Source organism: Drosophila suzukii, chromosome 2R, assembly GCF_043229965.1.
Source record: "Drosophila suzukii chromosome 2R, CBGP_Dsuzu_IsoJpt1.0, whole genome shotgun sequence".
In the NCBI taxonomy this organism is placed as follows: domain Eukaryota; kingdom Metazoa; phylum Arthropoda; class Insecta; order Diptera; family Drosophilidae; genus Drosophila; species Drosophila suzukii.
The window spans coordinates 3,715,732-3,736,911 of NC_092081.1; the positions used below are offsets into that span (position 1 = coordinate 3,715,732).

A 21,180-nucleotide genomic window follows, 5' to 3' on the forward strand; every position below is an offset into this window, starting at 1 on the left:
TAACTGAATCTACTGACTTTCTTAAAATCTCTCTCATGTTTTGCTGTTAATTCGGAATGCTTTCGGCTGGCGCAAAGAAATTCATTAAGAAGACTTGTTGGGCAATTGTAGGCGGGCAACTTTGGGCCAATAAATCCTTCCTAGCTGTCACAAAATTCCTTGGAGTCAGGCTCCTTTTGACAACCTGCTAGGTAGAAGATAAGCACGAAGATACTCACTTCAGCGAAGGGACAACTCCCTTCGTGACGTAGACAAATTAGTGCAGTTTAAATTAGCAGGCGACTAATTTGATTACGAGCTGATGAAAAATGTTCCGTCTTGTCAGGGGGATTTTAATAGGCGGCAGACAATTTTCAGGAAAACGCCCCTGAAGTTTGCACATAATTAAAACACAATTCAAAATGCAAGCAGACAGACGAAGCATACAAAAAATACATGTTTATTTTTAGCAAAACTACAGTACATATATTCCTAATTGCCACTGGAATTTGTCTGCTTTTCTTTGACAAACTTTCTCACAAATATTGACTGGGATTTTGATTGCAAAATGCAAAAGTCTTGCATCTCAGCCACAGGCCAAAAATGTTGAATAAATATTTATTCAGCAAACAATAATGACTCGCTCCAAATGGAAAATGAAATGGGAGAGTTTGTTATTGATTCAGCTTCTGGCTTAATTAAGTGGCAGGGTGAAATACTCCGAAAATGATTTACTATTTCGAGGGCGAAAGTGCATTAAAGCGAGCCAAAGATAAACACGAGGAACCCCTAATGACCATATATTCGGAACATAGGTAAGTAATACTCGGCTCATCAATCATCCGCTGTGTGAAACTTTTAGCGAAAACGTTTAAACGTGACTTCCGACTTTGGGGAGCAGAATGCCGAAACCAGAAACCCCAAATCGTGTGCTGATGTTGCTTCCCCCTAAGTGAAGTATTTATTACAGCCATGTATTTCTATCTATGCCAGCGCAAGGTGCCAACTCTTGTGGCCATTTCCATTTCGGGACTGGCCCCCAAAATAGTCTGCTGAACCCGGCATAAATCAATTATTTTGGGATAGCCGCTTAACGGCCGTTTCGCCGCCGGCCTGCACTCGTAAGGTAAGCAGCCCCTCTATCGTCCCTCATATCTGATGCATTCACATGCTCGCCTGCACTCGTAAATTGCATTGGACCCTTTTAAGCGTTCCGCAAATTCGATTTGACCTTTCGTCTGAACTTTTCTGCTTTTTTGCGATCCGATCTGCGGGGTAAACACGTTTGCCAGAGCGTAATTGTCCATAATGGGACCATATTACATTGGTTTTAACAGTTTAACCGAATTTCGAAAAATATTTGGCCTTGTTAAAAAACTGAACAAAAAGAACTTAGCAACCAACGTAACTTATTAACTAATTGCCAAATTAAATGATGTAAAATGTACACTGAAAATAAATCTTCAAAAACACTGGAGTGGGTGTGGTAAAGGGCTTCAGATAACGTAATAGGTATTGACAAATTTAAAAAAAAATGTAATACAAAATTAGAACTCTTTAGTATTACACATTAAAAAGCTATGAGCAAGTAATGGAACCGACTACTGAAGAAGCTCGTGTTTAATCTGAATAACGAGTATCTGATAATTATATACCAGGATCTTCTTTCTTGGGGCATTTTGGCTGTAAACTAGTGTCTCGTCTTGTTGTTGAAGTTTTAGAGGCGCCACCTACCGGAAAGAGTGCTGCCCATCATGAGAATACAAAGCGCGCCTATTTTCAAAATTGTAAAATCCGTAAAAATATCCCAAAATACAATCATATTGCACAAATACTTGTTTAACAATCTATATTTTCTTGGAATAACTTGCGATATCTTTAGAACGGATACATTTAATACAAATGATTGTAGGAAACGAGATTTTATCACTTTGGATTGCAATAATCCAGTTTCACAAACCTATACTAAAAACCTCGAAACTGTGTTCATATTTTTTCTCTTTCATCTTATTTTAGAGATTGACTTTGCAAGTGGCCTGGTGGCGTTTCTTATCGCGTCGCTGGCATTCTGCGCTGCAGTAGGACGCAGTAAAGCAGCAGTCGAAGACGGCCTCTTGCAGGCAGAGATAGCACCAATGCTTCCTTTTAACTTCATCCAGCTTCTTTTGCATGGCGGTCAGTTCGCTCTTGCAGTTCAGCAGATTCTCGTGCGCCTGCAGTATTTCGGCGGTTAGATTTTCATAGGTAACTAAGTCTGGAATCCCACGAATGGGTACCGGAGATGGTGTATCTGGAGCGGTGAAATTAAGTCTTCTCTTCTTTACAGTGCCGGGAGTGGCCGGAGTCGGAGGTCTTCCTCGCTTGCCAGTCGAAGTAGTTTCTGTTGATTTCGTGCAATGGGAAAGGGCTACCTGGATGAGATTCTCGGCAACTATGGGATCTGCATGGAACCCAAACAACGAGGCGGAGTAGTGTGACAAGATCATATGGCACTGCAGTTCCCTTAAAGCTGCACTTAGGGCTCGAGAGTTCCGTGGTTTGAAATGGGTCTGAATGTCCGACTCTATAGGAGTAATATCACGTTCAGAGATGAGTGCCCGGGAATGAGAACCACCGAAAAAGCGGACATCGTACTTGATCGGCTGCCTTCTTGACACGCTCATAACCTGGTAAAAAAATAGTATTATATAACATTGCTATAAATTTTAAACCACTCTTGGAATATCTACCTTTGCAGGCCAGGGTGGCGAACCCGTTTGTTTGGCAAAAACCAACTCGTGCCGCTGGAGACAGGGCTTGGCAAACCAAAGCTGAGACAGACTAGCCTCGTTGGAATACCTATAGCAGTCGGGACATCGTCGGATTTCCCGGATATCGTGCGTCACATCCCTCACCAACCACTTGGTGGCATTGTACTCGACACTTTTGGGTCCAAAGAACACTGCAATGTTGTGTTGCAGATCGAGCAGATCCATTAGAAACTCCGCCAAGTACTTATACTTCTCAGTCTCGATGTTCCGCTCGATGTCGGACAGCCCCAAGATTTTTGTCTTAAAAAGTGTGCGCTTGACCAGCGTCTTGTCGCGTTCGTTCCAGTGCTTGGCCATGTACTTGGACACGTCCATGGAGATCCAGGAGTAATGCTTTTCCCAAGAGTATCTCAAAAGGCGGCCCAGTTCCTGTTTTTCCAACTGCGGTGGATTGAGGAGAGCGGCCAGGGCGAGTAGACGGCAACGTGTGCATCGCTGTAGATCACTGCCCTCATCGCTGTCCGAACTAGTCTGCACTTCATCCTTGACCCTGGCTTGCTTTCGCTGGCGGGCGCCCTTTCGCTCGCTCACAAAGAAGACGTCGTCATCCCATTCGGGGCTTTCGTGCTTAAGGAATTCGGGAGTAGCTATTGGTTCCTGACTGATGTTGCTATTATGATCGAGCAGGGGCTTTGGCGTGGGTGTCCGGGCAGCCTCTAAGTTCGGGGTGCTGTGTTCCGGCTCCTTGTCCGACTCGCTGACCGCTGTCGGAAACTGGTAGGGCTGATTCTTGTCCGAGGGCACCGAGTAGTTGGGCTTCTCGGGATCCTTTCGCTGGCAATCGTCGTGAAAGCAGCGTTCACAGGACGCGCATTTCTTCACGACTCCGGGCAAATGGCACTCGAAGCAGTAGAGATCTACTGTGGAACTGGGCAGGCTGCTCACCTTCTGGCAAAAGGTGAGGGTCAGCCGCTTGGCCCTTCCGTTGGCTGCTCTTGGCACCAGGATGCCCCGCTCCATCGCATTCTTCACCGACAAACTGGCTGCCTCTGGGTGGAGTTGTCAAATTTTGGATTGGATTGGGTGTTTAAATGATTCACCTACCAGCACTCATTGAGTTAAGCAGGGAGCGTTCTAGGACAGCCACTGGCTGGCCAACGCCCTTCTTCAGCTTGTCCATCCAAATCCGGATGGCCAATGGCGGAAAATCGCTGGCCATTTCATCTGCGTTTTAATGTTTTTCTGGTGAACGGAGTAAAATGGAATCAATCTTTGGCCAAGTGGAGAAACATCGATAAGCTTCGATGTTGTTCCATTTTGTAGTTCCCTCCTGATATCGATGTTTTGGCGGATGATGTCGATGTTTTATCGGCTTTTGAAGAAGAACCGTAATTGAATCCCATATCTGGCCAATGCGGCAATGTTGTCTGCGACCAAGAGTCATATCATCAATCAGATGTTTCAAAATAAAAAAAAAGTTATTAAACATATGTACGAATCCCTTCTGTCAATTGATATAGGTTTCAATACATATGATTCAACAAATTAGTAAATTTTCGCTAATAGGGTCTTCCCACAGAGATCCATCCACCATCTAGCATCCGTTGAACGGATGGTCCATAAATGGTACCCTAAACTCTTCTTCTTGACAGTGGAAAGTGAAACATTCATTACGAAAACGTAAACTATGATGACGGGGAACTTTTGAAAATGGAAGGCGAGAGTATGTCCCCACACTTAATCCGTTGGTTTAAAATGATCTAATAAAATGTATTTATTGCAGATACTAGGGAATACTTTGCGAAGCTCTTGGATGTAGACCCAGATGACAGGGAAGCTTCTATCTGCAGCGGCAGTCAACGCTCAGGCAGCACTGCTAAGCGCGCAAAGGTGAACCACATGTCGGAGCTTGTGGAGATAGCTCGAGAAAGGCTGCAGGAGCAGCGAGCGCAGACAGAAATTTTGTCGAGAATGGCAGACAGCCAAGCTAAATTCCAATCGGATTTGTTGGAGCTGTTGAGAAAAGCAACGAATTCCCAAAAACTTTCAATAAATAGACCAAAATAATAATTAATAAAAAACAAACAGATTTATAATTAATGAACTTAATTTGTTACCATTTAGACAATATTGGGAAATAGCTGCCCTTATTTTTTCTGCAGGATGGCTAAAATCTGCAGACATGTTAGTCTGATTTGGTTGTTCGCGTAGGTCACTTGCAGCCTGTTGCCAAGTTTCATTTATAGCGCTGTTGTGCTCATTTAAAATGTTGTGCAAAATGCGACAGGCTAAAATGACTGCATTATTATTCTTGTAGTGGCTGTCAAGACCATTCCCAACAAACCGCTAATGATCCCAAGGCTATAGCGACCGCTTTTCCAGAGGAATGGCATTTCGCCAGTTCTTCCGCAAAACACATAGTCGGTCCACCAAAAACGAAAAGGTCCTCTTCACCATACGAAAGCTCTCTTTGAAGAACTCGTCGTTGTTTTCCGGCATATCCTTTTCCCAAAATGTCCCGTATCGCATCTGTTTAATATAAATCGCATTCTTTAATAGTATTTTTGATACAATTTAAGAGCACGTACCAGCATCCAAACACTTCGTGGCATTTGCTCTTTTGCAGAAAAAATGCTTTCGTACAGATCCAATTCGTCGTCACTCCACTCCTCTGAATTGGCTGCCAATAAAAGCTTATTCAACTTAATATTTTGCTGTTGTACAACAGCCAAAACAGTTGGTAAATGTTTCATTTTGGTCTGGCAAAATCCACTTTCACAATTTTTGCTTGTGTTTTTATTAGACACAGCTGATTTGACAGCTGTTGTCGAATGGTAGATGGTAGATGTGCCCTGTGGGAATCGGAGTTTCACATTTGTCAAAAATCCCAACCGATTCGAACGGGTGGACTCTATGGGAAGGGGGTATAAGCCGAAATTTTGGGGTACAAATATACTTCATACTACTATCAGATAAAGAAAGTGTTTGAAAAAAATAATACAAAATAAATAGTGCTGTGTTCGTACAATCATATTGTAAATCTTATTGTTTGAAGTAATTTTTTTTGCACTAATACCTGCATCGATCGGATCGCACTTCCGACAATTCTACAATAATTTAAAAGGATATTTATTGTTAGCTAAATTTGTGTTCTTGAAATTAAAAAATAAATATTTTAACTAGAGTATTAACACCGTAATGGCCAATATATCGGCCGATATGCTCGAGAAAGTCATGGAAAATTCTTGAAAAAGGACACTATTTGCCATTAAAAACAAAGGTGGCAATTTGGTCGATATTGTGTTCAAAAAGTGACTCAAATGAATTGTAAAGGATCAATCTAAATAAACATAAAGCATTTTCAATGAATTTTTGTTTTTGAATGTGAATTCCCCTCACCCGGCCAATCTGTTAACAAGGATTATTATTTGAGCGTTATGCGACGTTTGCGAGAAGCAGTTCTTCGTGACCATTTCGCCAAAAATTCGACGCATATGGTTCCGCAACCAACGTATTTGCCTGATTTAAGCCCGTGTGAATTCTGGCTGTTTCCGCAACTAGAGAAACTTATCCAGGGAACGCGTTTCAAGTCAAATGCGGAGATACAAAAATCGAAGAAGGCGCTTATGGATATACTGGAAATTAGGCATGACTCGGTGATTGGAAAAAACGCTGGCCTAAGTGTATTTTAAATATTTACAAACAAATTGATCTTACTTTTTGCCACAGTAGTAAACACCTGTATCCCAAAAAGTTATGGTTTTTATACCCTTGCAGAGGGTATAATGATATAAGTCAGAAGTTTGCAACGCAGTGAAGGGGGAGGTTTCCGACCCCATAAAATGTATATTCTTGATAAGCATCACTAGACGATCTTGCCATGTCCGTCTGTCCGTTTTGACTCAAACTAGTCTCTCAGTTTTAAAGCTAGCGGAATGAAGTCTTCCCAAAATTCTTATTTCTATCGCAGATAGTATATAATCGGGACGAGCCGGATCCTATAGCTCCCATAGGAATGATCAATAAATATTATTTGAAAAATTTAAGAATATTATAACTTTGGCGTTTTTTAATAAATTTAAAATCGGGCGACTTTTTAGCATATAGCTGCCATGGGAACGACCTACAGGAGTAAAGAAACTTCGGCTTGCCGAAGCTAGCTTCCCTTCTTGTTACAATTTGTTTTACGTACAAAAGTAAGAAATAAAAAATTAAGTACATAATGAACAGCTTATTTTAAATTAAAAGAAATAAGAGCAGGAAAGGAAGCTACAGTCGAGTACCTCGATTATCAGATAAGTATCCTTTAAGTCGGTTTTGGTTGCAGGAATGCCGGAACAAAAGCCCAAAGAATAGGGAAATGGTCGAAATTTCAGGTGTTCACCTCATCCCTGACAGAGCCTCGCTGATTGGTTTTATAGATTTCAGGGACACCGTTTATTTAGTTATTATCCCACCCACTTTCTCCTTATATAATGATAATTACATCAATGATAAACTTTCAAAGTTGACACATCGCTTAAACCTATATAGGCTTTCCTCAGAATTCACCGACTCTACTCGGAGGCCATAAAACAATTAGACCTGGATAATCACCAACTCTTGCCGACACAATTCTGTGAAAAAGTGCACAAAACAAGAGATTACACTTGAATCATAGGCTTTAAAAGGGCTTTCTACTGCAGCAGAGTGATCCTCTACAGGTGAGATAGCTCCAAACCCACTATACTATTACTGTGGCCAGGAGCCGATCGCGATAATGGTTCAATTGTTTGTAGCCCTCTCGGCAAATAAAAGTAAATCAAAGACAAGGCAAAATATAATTTGAATTGAATCGGTCGCAACAAGTGCCGAGATCTCTGATGGAGGTTTATGGTTTTATGATTATGGCCGCGATAACGGCAAACGATCTGCGTAGCCTCGCGGGCACTCAAGAACTGGAGGCGGAGGCCCCTGTAATCAGGGAAGTTGGTTCTTGTGATATCAGTATAAAAGCGAAAGGTACACCAATCGCTCCGCAGTCATCTAACGATTTCGCGCCCAGGCACTCCGGCCGACTTTTAGTCCGACGTGAAATAACAAATATATCAGTGACATGGGTTTCGACACCTCAGAGGATAAGGCAAGGCGTAAGTGACTAATCCAAGAGACAGTCGATGTGTTTTGAGTTTCTGTAGTGCAATTAGCTAAATCGTGCGAAATACAGTCGAAGTAGTGCATCATACAAAGTGTAGTTTATATATTTTGAGTTATATTTACATACATTTGTAAAATGTAAAATATTGCATTGTAAAAATATCGATTTGGGTCAATATTCAGTTTGATACAATGAAATATTCAGTTTGATACAATGAAATTTTGATAAAAGAGGTAACGCCTGTTTTCTTCATCTAAATTATCTGGTATCAGATTGATCCACGAATAATACGATCTAAAGAATATCTTTTACAAAATATGGGCTACAAAGTTCTGTCACCAGAAGGGGAAATAAGTTTGGAAAATATTACCAAGGCTGGACTGCCTTCGGATCCAAAGGGTTAACGAGTGCTTCTGTGGGTCTCCGGTCAATGTGACAGATCTTCATCGGAGTCTTATACAGAATCAACAGCTAATTATAGGTTATTGATAGGAAATGGACGACGTTTGTTACGACAGAAACACAAGACTATACTGTATACATACTCATATCACTGATAATCTTTTTAAAATACCCGCCGTCGCTTTAAGAGGTGTTGGTCTTATGCGATCGCTCTCTTTTTGTACTATAACTGCACTTTACGGCACACCAGACCTACCCTAAGAGATGGCTCCATTACGAAACAAACGTCTGGCTATATTTGCAAACCATATCTGGTCGTACTGTATATCAGTCACCTGCTGAGACTAGAGACTTTATGAAGATCATCAAGAGATAAATACGTTTGACACAAAGAAAATATTTATTATCTTTTGTCAGTACTGTACATCTGCAAGGCAACGATTTTTGGGGGACTTAATCTCACGATCCATCGAGTTCATAAGAGGCAATTAAAGTATACGACTCTGTTCACACATTCTGCCCCCTCTTAAATCTACACCACTGTCGCCATCGAGAACTTTTCCATTGAGAGTGAAGCGGCTTTTGTTTTCCTCATTGGCAGGCGTTAATGATAATGACAATATTATTATAATAAAACTCACAGAGCTCTGTCGGAACCGTTAATTAATGGAAAAGTCACTATCAGAGCATTGTTAAACGGCAATAAAATGTAAATTGAGTAAAAAGGGTCCTAGAAATAATCAAGCCAGTGACAAACAATTCGCACAGTACATTTATAATGAGGCAATCAATAAATGGTATGGCCAGACGCCCGTTAAATCCGTAACTAATCAAACATGGTTTATTATTCCAACGGAGAAAGAAGGCCCCTGCTAGTACGCGTATTTCCAAATCCGCTCAGGAAAATATCCTGTAAAAGATACGATCACTGTTTTTGTAACATAAATAACTAATATAAATTATCGTGTCCTTTTAGCCAGAGGTTTTGGAGCACGCCACTGGCAGGCAATCCTCCTGTTCGTTGGCATGATGATCAACTACTTCCAGCGGGTCAACATCTCGGCTGGCATCGTTCCCATGACCCAATCCACCGCGGGTGCTCCATTCTACAACTGGGATACGTCGGATAAGTCCTTGATCCTCAGTAGCTTTTTTTGGGGCTATGTGGTCTCCCAGGTGCCGGCAGGTAAGCTACCAAAACACCTGCCGAAATTCAAAATGTTTAACCCCTTCTTTTATAGGACTCCTTGCGAAGCGATTTGGAGCAAAGTTGGTCCTGGGTTCGGCGACAGCAATTGGTGGCATCTTGTGCTTCTTCCATCCCCTGGCAGCCAAAAGTGGCTGGGAGAGTATTTGCGTCCTGCGCGTCTTCACCGGACTGGTTCAGGGAACTGTCTATCCGTGTGTTCACACTCTGCTGGCCAAGTGGGTGCCGCGCACAGAGCGAGGAGTCCTTACAACGGGCGTTTATTCGGGAGCACAGTTCGGAACGGCTGTTATCCTGGTCACCAGTGGGTTTATCTTCGAATCCAGCATGGGCTGGCCGGGATTGTTCTACCTGTCCGGCGGTCTGAGTCTAGCCTGGGCGCTGCTCTTCTTCTGGCAGGCGGCCAATGAACCCGCCACAGCGAGCAGGATCAGCAAAAGCGAGGTGGAGTACATCGAGAGCCTTACGGGTAGCAACAGCTCAAGTCAGGTTAGTGCGCTTTCAATGGCCTCATCAAAGTTTGGGTAATCCTTAAGGTTCAACGTCTACTTTCAGTCTATGCCCGTGCCCTGGTTGTCGATCTTTAAGTCCCCAGCCTTCTACGGTCTGCTAGCAGCCCATTGTGGATTCACATGGGGCTTCTACACACTACTCACCGAAATGCCCACGTACATGAGCAAGGTTCTGCAGCTGGACGTCAAGTCCAATGCCTTCCTCTCCTCACTGCCGTACTTCGCCATGGGTTTGCTCTGCTTTGTGGTCAGTCCCATATCGGATTTGCTCATCAATCGGGGCACCATCACGATCACCACGGCCCGGAAGCTCTTCAACTCAATAGGACAGTGGGGGCCGATGGCCTGTTTGATTGGATTGGGATACATGACTGCGGATGAGAAGACATGGGCCATTCTTCTGCTGACGCTGGCTGTGGGTATCAATGCGGGCTGCTTCTGCGGCTACCTGATCAATCACATCGATCTTTCGCCCAACTTTGCCGGCCCCATGATGGGAGTGACCAACGGAATCGCGGGAGTGACCTCCATAGTGGCTCCTTTGGTGGTGGGAGCTATCATATCAGATGAGGAAGATCCAAGCGAGTGGCGGCTGGTGTTCTTTATAACGGGAGGAATTTACCTGGTGTGCAACACCTTGTTCGTGATATTTGGCAAGGCCACTATTCAGCCGTGGAACGAGCCCCCTTCCATGTCCAGCACGATGACACTGCGCAACCACCAAGAGAACGATTCAAAGATCATTGCTCCAACGTCCGAAAAGGATAATCGGTTCTAGGGCACTCGCCCTGCTCATGTAGCCCACTGACAATCTCGTTAATTGTAGTAATTATATATTATTGTTAGTATAGCTTGCCGTCTGTGCCAGCGATATTTTGATATGCCTAGCTTTAACTAAAGATATTGGTTTATGTTTACGCTTATGCTAAGGGAAGCTTAATATGACTTAGTTGTGTGAAAGCACTTTACGACGTGGCACGTTTCTAGGGTGATTAAGTCGTTTTGAGTATGTCAATAAGTAAATCGTCTATGCATACAGCATACTAATAAATATTTACAGCCCTGTGTATTCGCCGGAATGTGTCGTTAGATTAACCATTGTTGACTTGGAACCGCACCGACTTTGTCGCCTGTTACTTGACCTTTTGCTGTAGCAGACGCTGCTCGTTGAGACGCTGATTGATGCGTCGCGTGTTGGCCATGGAGCGGATGATGGTCCACAGGGCCAGGGACCAGCCAAGCAGAATGGTGGCGCACAGCACCGGGCCGTAGGCGGTCGCCTGCCCCACCGGTATCTCGGCACGTAGTGGCGTCTTTAGCTGGCAGTCCACGTGCACACGCCTCCAGTTGCAGCGCTCCAGATTCGCCATGGTCGTCGGCTGGCCATCCTTGACGACGTTCTCATCAAAGCGGCTTTCCGCCGCATTCAGGCAGTATAGCTTATCGGGCCGGGCAACCAACTCGTTCTCGATTAGCTCACTATCGGCCATCGGGCAGTTCAGATAGAGCTCCGGCAGGGGGATGGCCACCGTGGCCGCCGACCTGAGGGGATTACATGGTGTTATTCTGGTGTGCAAATGCAATTCAACATTCAAGATCACCGCACCGCTTATCACTGGGGGCATGGTAGCGAAAATGCACGGGCAAGGCCAGCGTCTCTGTAATCTTGGGTGTACCGCGCAGTAAAACGGAGAAGGGCTGCGCCCGTTCCGTGGCCACTTCAATGTTGACGAACTTCGGGTAGACGGCACTCAACTAAAAAGGCACAATGTTATGGACAGTCCTTGTAAGTTAATCTTTCCGATAACGCACCCTCTTCAAACGCTGCAGGTCGTCCAGTTCGTCAGTGCTTATGTAAACAGATGCGGGAAATGCCTGGAGCAGCGCGTACTCGCAGCCCTTGCCCACCAGTGGATAGTCGAATCGCAGGCGGTACGTGAGGGACCTGCAAGAACAATTCTCACTTTAATTTAACAAATTCAAAAAACACTCTTCTGGCAAAAACCTGTGCATGCCGGCTTTCTCCATTTCCACTTGAATAATGGGTGGTTCCACCACATAGCAGTTGCCCACTTCTCCCGTTAATGCCAAAACCAAAAAAAACAACAACCACTTGTCCTTCACCCTGGAAAACATTTGTAAAGCCTAGTTTTACTTAAAAACTTCCGATGAAAAAGTGTAAATAAAAACATTTGGGTTAGGGTTGTCACTCCACTTCAATTTATTCAGCGTTGCCACATCGATTACACACTACAAAGGCGCTTAATTTTAAAAATGCTTATCAGGAGTTCCTTTCCTTATACATAGCGGATCCTTGTCGCGCTAATTTATCTGCCATTTCGTTGCCCTCTATGCCCTTGTGAGCCTCCACGTAGTTCTAGGAATTCCGAAATAAAGTTAAGTAAAATGTAGCAAGGTATTTTAATAATTTACCCACCCATTTTACTGTTATGCTGTTGTTCTGGAGCAGATTATCCAATTCCTTAAAGTCAACTACGTTCTTCACAGGCTGATTGTTCTTTAGCTTCCAGTCTCTTTTCTTCCAACCCGCAACCCACAGGGTAATAGAGTTGATCAGGAACTGGGAGTCAGTGCTGATGCACAGTTTCTGGATTCCCAAATCCAGGGCGGTTTTTATGGCGTAAATTGCCGCCTGTATTTCACCGACATTGTTGGTGACGCGTCCTTCCACGGGCTTGGCTGCATTTCTTTAAAGGTTTAGTGGTTATATAGCTTTAATTTCGACTTACGTTAACTACTTACAGCTGGTGATTCTTGCCGAAATAAACGCCATAGCCGGCACAGGCTCCTGGACGCCCATTTCCTATGCAAGAGCCATCTGTGTACACAATCACGTAGCCTTCGGCGTCGATTTCGAACTGGAAGGCACCCACCTGCTTGAGAGCCGTGGCTTCAGATACGTGAGATGCATGTCGTGGAATCTTATTTGTAGTATTTATAGAGTCGTTGCCTTTTCGCTTGCGATTGAGGATGTCTGCCTGAAAAGGGTACACATTTTTAGTGTGGTCTACGGGAGGCACTTTGGTCTCCTACCAAACTGTCACTGCTAGATGATGGCTTTGGATCTCCTTCCACTTCGTTCATGGCAGCATTCTAGAAGTAGAGACGGTCAGGGACTGCAGATTTCACACTCGTATATTCTCCTACTCACCAGCTCATCTTCAATCAGGTCGTGATCCTCTTCGGGCCAGGCCTCTGTGTACTTGGGCTTCTCGATCCGATCGACCCTTTCCTTCCAACTAGCCGGAGCTGCCTGCTTCTGGCCCAGGGGCACCGCCGAATCCTGTGGAGCGTACAGCGGTTTACAGCCATTGACGAACTGCTCCGCCTCCTGGCGCGTTTTAAACTTCTTGTACTTGGCGTTCTTGAAGCCCTTGACCTGCTCCTCGCACTCTGCCCAAGAGCCGTATACTCCTGCCCTCCGACCACTAGCTACGGCGTAGAAGGCCATCGTGCAGCGTTGGAAGCTCCACGAAAAATACCGGGGAAGTAGCATATTTCAATGGCGTCGTCTATCGAAACATATGTGGCATGGCCTTGCCGGATGGGCGAATGTAAACAAACCCCCGGGAGTTGCCAGATCGGTCCATTCGCGGTGGAAAAAAAAACAACCTGCCGGTTTTGCAGGAAGTTTTCCATAAAGAAACATCGTCATGTACCAACCGCCTTTACCGCCGCCGCCTGTCCAGCCTCCTCCGCCGCCTCCTCCACCCCCGCCCGAGTCAGACGATACCCTGTCTCCGCCGGGAGTCGGTGTGGCCTCGCACACTTACTTGTCCAATGAAACCCAAGCTCAGGATTACGTGTATCCGGTGGCATCGACTCTTCACGCCGGCTCCATCCCCAGCTACGATCCCTACCAGCAGCAGGCGACATACGGCTACGATGGCTATGCTTACCAGGATCCAGCACAGAAGTTCTATGGACAGGAGTCTGCTTACCAGGCACCAGGAACATCCTATCCCCACGAGAGTTACAAGTACCCAGAGCGCTATCCCGCATACGCCTCCAACTACCGACAATCATCGGAAAGGGAGAGGTATAGTTCCTATGGCTCCAGCCAAGGCTACCACCATTATCCAGGCTACAGCTCGGGAAAGCGTTATGAGCAGCGACATGGCCAGGAACACCGACATCCGCAAGAGCCCCGATATGCCTACGAATCACGACATGGACATGGACACTATGCCCACAGGCCGCCAAAGGGATCCCACCATGGCTACTATGGATCCGGAAGGGGTGCAGGCAGCGAGGATTACCCGCAGCGCAGCTATCGCGAGAGGGAGAGAAGCGAGCCCGTAGAGAAGCCCAGACCTAAGCCCAAAGTGGAGACCGAAAGGGACCGCCTCCTGCGGCAGTGGTGCTCCAACTTCTGCGAGAAACCAGAGGATTATGTCAAGAAGATGAACGCCCTCAGCGAGGCGGATGCACCGGCCGAATCCTGGGTGCGATCTTCGCCAGCTGAGCCCTACTACGAGCGCACTAAGAGCGAGAACGAGGTCAAGGGTCGCGTGCGGCTGCAGAAGCTGTGCAACCTGTTCGACGAGGAGCTGTTGCAGAGAGCGGAGCGGGTACGCCAGAAGCTTCCCGTATATGTGCCGCCTCCGAGGAAGGCGCGCCGGCGTGTCTGCAAGCATAAACACAAGTCAGAGGCCTGCTCATCCTCTTCTTCCTCTGACGAGGACTCCGACGACGACGCCTTTAAGATCGAGCAAGACTGCTGCATGGAGGAGTTGTCACGCAAGGTGCAGCATCCGCAGAGGGTTCACGCTGATCTCTGGCACAACGATGCCGGTGAGATGAACGACGGTCCTTTGTGTCGTTGCTCGGCCAAGTCTCGGCGCATTGGGATCCGCCATGGCATCTATCCGGGCGAAACTGGCTACAAGTTGTGCGACCCAAACAGCAACAATGCCGGAAAGCTTTTCCACTACAGGATCAGCATCTCGCCACCCACAAACTTTCTGACCAAGACACCCACCATCATCAAGCATGATGAGCACGAGTTCCTGTTCGAGGGCTTCTCGCTTCTCTCGCACGTGCGTCTTACTGATCTGCCAGTGTGTAAAGTGATCCGTTTCAACATCGAGTACACCATTGAGTACGAGGAGGAGAAAATGCCAGAGAACTTTACGATCCACGAGTTGGATCTTTTTTGTAAGTAAAACTAAAAAATGGTTAATATTATCTGAACCCGATGCTTGATTTCAGTCAAATACCTGTTCCATGAACTGCTGGAGCTGGTGGATTTTAATTTGATGCCTAATGTGGTGTCTGGCAGCGCTGAGGAATCCTGCCCGGCATTCCACTTCCTACCCCGTTTCGTTCGCGATCTTCCAGATAATGGAAAGGAGGTTCTGGCCATGGTCGAGGTACTCCGCTACCTATTGGATAACTCCGCCCAGCTAGTGGAACGGCAGCAGCTTTTGCACCTGAACCAGATCAGTCAAAGCGAGTGGCAGAACTACGTGGACTTCATCAAGGGAATGCTGGTCACAAAGCCGGGACACAAGCCGTGCTCCCTGCGCGTAGATCAATTGGACAGGAACAACTCCGATCTACCCGAGTGCGTGGATCGCGAGACTGGAATCTCGCATCCCGCAATTGTGCACTTTGGTATTCGACCGCCCCAGCTAAGCTACGCGGGCAATCCGGAGTACCAGAAGGCGTGGCGGGAGTACGTCAAGTTCCGGCATCTGATGGCCAATATGTCAAAGCCCTCGTTCAAGGATAAGCGCAAACTTGAGGAGAAGGAACAACGCCTTCAGGAGATGCGTACGCAGGGGCGTATGAAGCGCAACATCACGGTGGCCATCAGCTCAGAGGGATTTTATCGCACGGGAATTATGTGCGATGTGGTGCAGCACGCCATGCTGGTTCCTGTTCTAACAGGTCACCTCCGCTTCCATAAGTCACTGGACCTGCTGGAGGAGAGCATCGGTTATAGCTTCAAAAATCGCTATTTGCTTCAGTTGGCGCTGACGCATCCCTCCTACAAAGAGAACTACGGCACCAATCCGGATCATGCCCGCAACTCGCTAACCAACTGCGGCATCCGGCAACCGGAATACGGAGATCGTAAGATCCACTATATGAACACCCGCAAGCGGGGAATCAACACATTAGTGAGCATCATGTCCCGGTTTGGCAAGGATCACGAAACTGTTTCGAATATCACACACAACGAGAGGCTTGAATTTCTCGGCGATGCTGTTGTTGAGTTCTTGAGCTCGATACATCTGTTCTTCATGTTCCCGGAACTAGAGGAGGGTGGCTTGGCCACATATCGGGCAGCGATTGTCCAGAACCAGCACCTGGCCCTGCTGGCCAAGAAGCTGCAACTGGAAGAGTTCATGCTGTATGCCCACGGGTCCGATCTGTGCCACGAGCTGGAGCTGCGCCATGCCATGGCCAACTGCTTTGAAGCACTTATGGGTGCCCTTCTCCTGGATGGTGGGATCAAGGTGGCGGATGAGGTATTTACGGATGCCCTTTTTCGGCAGGACGACAAGCTGTTAAGTATATGGAAAAATCTGCCAGAGCATCCGTTGCAGGAACAGGAGCCACTAGGTGATCGCAACTGCATTGATTCCTATCGAGTGCTTAAGGAGCTCACCAAGTTTGAGGACTCCATCGGAATCAAGTTCAAGCACATCCGGCTCTTGGCCCGCGCGTTTACCGATCGATCCATTGGATTCACACACTTAACCTTGGGGTCCAATCAGCGATTAGAGTTCCTGGGAGACACAGTGTTGCAGTTGATTTGCTCGGAGTATCTGTACCGCCACTTCCCCGAGCATCACGAGGGTCATTTGTCCCTACTGCGTTCCTCACTGGTTAATAACCGCACACAAGCGGTGGTCTGCGATGACTTGGGAATGCCCAAGTATGCGGTTTATGCCAATCCCAAGGCAGATTTGAAAACCAAGGATCGCGCCGATCTTCTGGAGGCCTTTCTGGGCGCCCTATACGTGGACAAGGGTCTCTTGTATTGCGAGCAGTTCTGTCACGTATGCCTGTTCCCGCGCCTACAGCTCTTCATCATGAACCAGGACTGGAATGATCCCAAGTCCAAGCTGCAGCAGTGCTGCCTCACTCTGCGCACAATGGATGGAGGCGAACCGGACATTCCCTACTATAAGGTAGTGGAAGCTAGTGGTCCAACCAACACGCGGGTGTACAAGGTGGCCGTGTACTTCCGCTCGAAGCGGCTGGCCACCTCCAGTGGCTCTTCCATCCAGCAGGCGGAGATGAACGCGGCCAAGCAGGCACTAGAGAATTCGAGGGATCTCTTTCCGCAATTGGATCACCAGAAACGCGTGATCGCCAAGAGCATCAAGAAGCAAACGGGAAACGAGTTGGACAACGACAGTGATCGGCAGCAACAGGAGGAGAAGGTCAAGCGGCCGAAGTATGCGGCTCCGCTACAGGATGAAAGTCACCTGCCTAAGCAGTATCGCATGCACGAGAACATTTCCAGCGACGAGCTGCCAGAGGATGATGACTTTGAAAGCACTGCTCTCAAGAGCCCAACAAGTAAGTTTACAGACAGAATGTGCGGTGTATATAGCTACATATATATCATTCCCTTTTCCAGTGCCCTTAAAGTTGAATAGAAGTGGCAATAGCAGCAGCAGCAGCGATAGCGATGCGTCCAGCTCATCTGCCAAGCGTCAGCGCCGCGTTAGAAAGAGTTCTTCGGTATCATCCCTAACATCATTGGGATAAAAGTATCTGATAGTAGAGGCCCAATTTTAGTAGTGAGAATCGTAGGTACGGAACGGAAAAATGTCCGCATTAGTTAATATCAAAAGATTGCACTTAGCATGAGCATAACAAGAAAGGAAGTTAGCTTCGGCAAGCCGAAGCCTATATACCCTTGCAGCTATAATTATTAAATTTAAAAAAACAAAAAATTATATTCCCAATAGTATAAGATAATATGTCAAAAAACACCGAAGCTATAATTTGTTTCTTATTATTTTCCTACCAATTTTCCGATCGTTCCTATGGCAGCTATATGATATAGTCGTCCGATTTTGATAAAATTAAATTCGAAATTCAGAACTAATTAAAAAATTGTATTTCCAAGCGTTGGAGGTTATATGTTGAAAAACACCGAAGCTATAATTTGTTTCATATTATTTTTCCACCAATTTTACGACCGTTCCTATGGCAGCTATATGATATAGTCTTCCGATTTTGATAAAATTAAATTCTAAATTCAAAACTAATAAAAAATGTTATTTCCAAGCTTAGGAGGTTATATGCTAAAAAACACCAAAGATATAATTTTTTTAAATTTGTTTTTCCTATTATTCCTATGGGAGCTATAATATATAGTTGTCCGATCCGGCTGGTTCCGACTTATATACTACCTGCAAAAGATATAAAACTTTTGGGAAAGTTTCAGCCCGATAGCTTTAAAACTGAGAGACTAGTTTGCGTAGAAACGGACGGACAGACGGACGTGGCTAGATCGACTCGTCTAGTCATGCTGATCAAGAATATATATACCTTATGGGGTCGGAAACGTCTCCTTCACTGCGTTGCAAACTTCTGACTGAAATCAATATACCCTCTGCAAGGGTATAAAAATTGTATCACGTTTGGTAGATTACCTAGAAACTTTACTTATTACCTTTGCAAACCAAAACATTAACAAATTTTCCTAAAACATAGATTATACATTTTTTCCAATTTCATCATGTGGCTTTAAATATATGTAATATCATTGCCAAATCTTTTTTGATATTTCTTCCCAACACATTTTGAAAAAGTATTTTGTGTTATTCCTCGACTATTTACTTAGAAGTACCCAAAGATAGGCCCGTCTTTATAAGCTTAGATACACATATGTTAACCCAATGTCAGCCAAAGGAAACGCTTGGTAAAATAACCGAATCTAATTTTGGTCAATATTTAAGCCAATTTAAACTTAACACGATTGCCCTTCGTACAAAATTGTGAGATACGAGTCCAACAAAGCGAAGTGATCTCTCAGATCGTAGCGGTCTCACATCCAGCGCTATTTAAACAGGGAAAGCCGCCGGCCCAGTCCGGAGCGTCCCGATCCGCTGACTGCGTTGGTGATGTGGCTCATCTCGGGAAGATTGTGGATGTCGCCGCGGGCAGCCACCGAGGGCGGGGAACTCAGGAGGCGCTGGGCCACGCGCTGGATGTCGGCAGCAGTCACACTCTCTGAAACATTTTAAAATCATTAATTAAAAAGTTCGATAGTATCATCGAAGACCTCACCAATTTCCTTGATAAAATGCTTGGGTCGTTTGCGGTGTCCTGTTACCAGCACTTGACGGCCCACATCCTCGAACACAACGGGTCGCGACTCCAAGTTCATCAGCAGCATGGACTGCAGCTGGATCTTAGAGCGCATCAGCTCCTCCCGGCCCGGCTCTGCGGCCATGCCCATCATCTCGCGGGTTAGCACCTCGACCATGTCGTTCATGTGCTGTGGCGGTGCGCTGCCATGGATGCAGAACAGCCCGGTGTCGGCGTAGGCATGGTTATACGCCGTTGCGCTGTACATCCAGTGGTAGCGGTTCAGCACCTTTGTATACAGTCGGGAGTACATGCCCTTGCCAGGACCGCCGGCCGAGAAAGAGCCACCACCGCCCATCATGATGTTCAGTACGCACAGCGGCACAAAGTCTTTGTCCTGGTGGGAGCAGCCTTCGAAGCCAAGGACCACGTGAGCCAACTCGGGAAGACCAGCGGCTGCATAGATAGGGATTTCGCATTGTTCCTATGGGTAATGGAAAGCTTTTATAAAGGTAATAATGGGTTTTTGTGGGACCCACCTTTACTATTCCTCCAGTGTACTGGGAAATAGATGTATCCACTTGATTGGGGCCTAAGTCGTCCAGGGCTTCCGAATCCCATATGGCTTTGTCCTCTACGAAGTATCTTTTCACATGATTCACCAGCTCATCGTGATCCACCTAGCAAAAGTTTCCTTTATTAAAATTCCAAAACATAAACTTTGCCAAAGACTTACGCCCACACCAGCAATGACCATGCGCTTGGGAGAGTGATGGTACTTGAGGTAGTTCATCAGCACCTTCCGATCGATGTGGTCTAGATTCTCCAGCGGACACAGCTTCGGTAGGCCCAAGGTGTTGTCCCTGTAGGCCGCCGCGTGGATCATGTCCATCAGTATGGGCTCCTGCTCCGGCCGCATGCCCAGCGTCTCCAGCTCAAAGTTAACGGCGCGCCTGGCCAAACTCACTTCCTGATCGCTGAGCGTGGGCCGCAGGGTGACGTCCGCCAGCAAACGCGTCACAGAATCAATGGCCCGGCTGTCGATGCTGGCAGCATAGATGAGCGTATCCCGAGAGCTCTGACAGTCGCAGATGCCACCGTTCTTTTCCAGCTCCTTAAGTATGGCGTCCTTGTTGGGAAAGTTGACTGTGGACTTTGGAATGGGTAGCCCAGTTAGCAAGGATCTTACTCAACAGAAGCAAACTCACATTGAAGGCCAGCTTTTCGAGGAAGTGCGAGACGCCGCTGGGGTAGGCCACCTCGTATCGCGGTCCGGAGTCGATTACCAGGCCCACAGTGCAGAACTGTCCGTACCGCGGCTCCGAAGCGACCCGCAGGCCATTCGGCAGCGTGGTGACCTTGGTAATGGCGCTCTCCGCCAGCGGAGCTGCGTAAACGGCCTCCGGCAAGTTGGGCAGTGGCTCGGTGAGGGGCGGCAGGTGGGTGACGATCTCCTTGGACGGCGTGTTCACCTTCTGTGGCCCATCGGTCGCCCGCACTCCGCCGGTAATCTGGCCGATTCCGGTGCCACTGCCTACCTCGTCGCCGCCCAGCGTGGTCACCTTGGTGGCCAAGCGGCGTGGAAACCTGCATTACATTCAGCGGAAAAGGGCAATCGTTATTTTTCGCCGGCTCCATAACACCCCACCTTTCACCACCCCACGAGATTCTTACGTGCGCCAGGAGTGTCTGAGCATTTTCAGCATGCCGATGCTGCGCGCGTTCATCATGTGCTGGTGATTTGGCTTCGGTAATGGTATTAACAAATTTATGTGATTTATATTTGAATTTGATTCAGAAACATATTTTTTTATTCTTTTTAAACGAGTGAATTTCGAAGAAAAAATGTTGATTTCTTCTTCTTCTGCTCTTGCCTTAAGTGTCAGTCACACA

General features: G+C 46.4%; 7 protein-coding genes across 9 annotated transcripts; 2 read left to right on the forward strand and 5 right to left on the reverse strand.

Moving 5' to 3' along the window:
* Positions 1–1,811: 1,811 nt before the first annotated feature.
* On the reverse strand, positions 1,812–3,963 carry LOC108019617 (zinc finger MYND domain-containing protein 11). Its single transcript, XM_017087498.4, has 3 exons — positions 3,834–3,963; positions 2,709–3,778; positions 1,812–2,645 (listed from the first exon to the last, which is right to left on the reverse strand). The coding sequence occupies exons 1-3, from the start codon at positions 3,946–3,948 to the stop codon at positions 1,992–1,994; spliced, it is 1,839 nt and encodes a 612-aa protein (XP_016942987.3). The 5' UTR covers positions 3,949–3,963; the 3' UTR covers positions 1,812–1,991.
* Positions 3,964–4,803: 840 nt separating this feature from the next.
* Positions 4,804–6,186, reverse strand: LOC139352531 (uncharacterized). The gene is made up of 3 exons (XM_070994945.1): positions 5,318–6,186; positions 5,074–5,258; positions 4,804–5,017 (listed from the first exon to the last, which is right to left on the reverse strand). Exons 1-2 carry the CDS (start codon positions 5,480–5,482, stop codon positions 5,091–5,093), a joined length of 333 nt encoding a protein of 110 aa, XP_070851046.1. The 5' UTR covers positions 5,483–6,186; the 3' UTR covers positions 4,804–5,017; positions 5,074–5,090.
* A 1,517-nt stretch (positions 6,187–7,703) lies between these two features.
* Positions 7,704–11,066, forward strand: MFS12 (Major Facilitator Superfamily Transporter 12). Of its 3 annotated transcripts, none has more exons than XM_017087826.4 (4): positions 7,704–7,858; positions 9,245–9,454; positions 9,510–9,964; positions 10,031–11,066. In XM_017087826.4, the coding sequence occupies exons 1-4, from the start codon at positions 7,825–7,827 to the stop codon at positions 10,763–10,765; spliced, it is 1,434 nt and encodes a 477-aa protein (XP_016943315.3). In that variant the 5' UTR covers positions 7,704–7,824; the 3' UTR covers positions 10,766–11,066. The 3 variants fall into 3 exon arrangements, with proteins under 3 accessions (XP_016943315.3, XP_016943314.3, XP_016943316.3); XM_017087825.4 differs by lacking the exon at positions 7,704–7,858 and adding an exon at positions 8,787–9,180; XM_017087827.4 differs by lacking the exon at positions 7,704–7,858 and adding an exon at positions 8,787–8,977.
* Positions 10,804–12,183, reverse strand: PIG-X (Phosphatidylinositol glycan anchor biosynthesis class X). Its single transcript, XM_017087831.4, has 4 exons — positions 11,993–12,183; positions 11,800–11,932; positions 11,594–11,742; positions 10,804–11,529 (listed from the first exon to the last, which is right to left on the reverse strand). The coding sequence occupies exons 1-4, from the start codon at positions 12,121–12,123 to the stop codon at positions 11,121–11,123; spliced, it is 822 nt and encodes a 273-aa protein (XP_016943320.3). The 5' UTR covers positions 12,124–12,183; the 3' UTR covers positions 10,804–11,120.
* Position 12,184: 1 nt separating this feature from the next.
* Positions 12,185–13,526, reverse strand: rnh1 (ribonuclease H1). Its single transcript, XM_017087830.4, has 5 exons — positions 13,160–13,526; positions 13,042–13,101; positions 12,751–12,986; positions 12,425–12,695; positions 12,185–12,364 (listed from the first exon to the last, which is right to left on the reverse strand). The coding sequence occupies exons 1-5, from the start codon at positions 13,502–13,504 to the stop codon at positions 12,269–12,271; spliced, it is 1,008 nt and encodes a 335-aa protein (XP_016943319.3). The 5' UTR covers positions 13,505–13,526; the 3' UTR covers positions 12,185–12,268.
* A 62-nt stretch (positions 13,527–13,588) lies between these two features.
* Positions 13,589–17,895, forward strand: drosha (ribonuclease 3 drosha). Its single transcript, XM_017087824.4, has 3 exons — positions 13,589–15,165; positions 15,220–17,544; positions 17,606–17,895. The coding sequence occupies exons 1-3, from the start codon at positions 13,662–13,664 to the stop codon at positions 17,734–17,736; spliced, it is 3,960 nt and encodes a 1,319-aa protein (XP_016943313.2). The 5' UTR covers positions 13,589–13,661; the 3' UTR covers positions 17,737–17,895.
* Positions 17,896–18,904: 1,009 nt separating this feature from the next.
* On the reverse strand, positions 18,905–21,159 carry LOC108019605 (mitochondrial-processing peptidase subunit alpha). Its single transcript, XM_017087483.4, has 6 exons — positions 20,962–21,159; positions 20,496–20,874; positions 20,024–20,440; positions 19,827–19,967; positions 19,267–19,771; positions 18,905–19,209 (listed from the first exon to the last, which is right to left on the reverse strand). The coding sequence occupies exons 1-6, from the start codon at positions 21,015–21,017 to the stop codon at positions 19,037–19,039; spliced, it is 1,671 nt and encodes a 556-aa protein (XP_016942972.3). The 5' UTR covers positions 21,018–21,159; the 3' UTR covers positions 18,905–19,036.
* Positions 21,160–21,180: the final 21 nt, after the last annotated feature.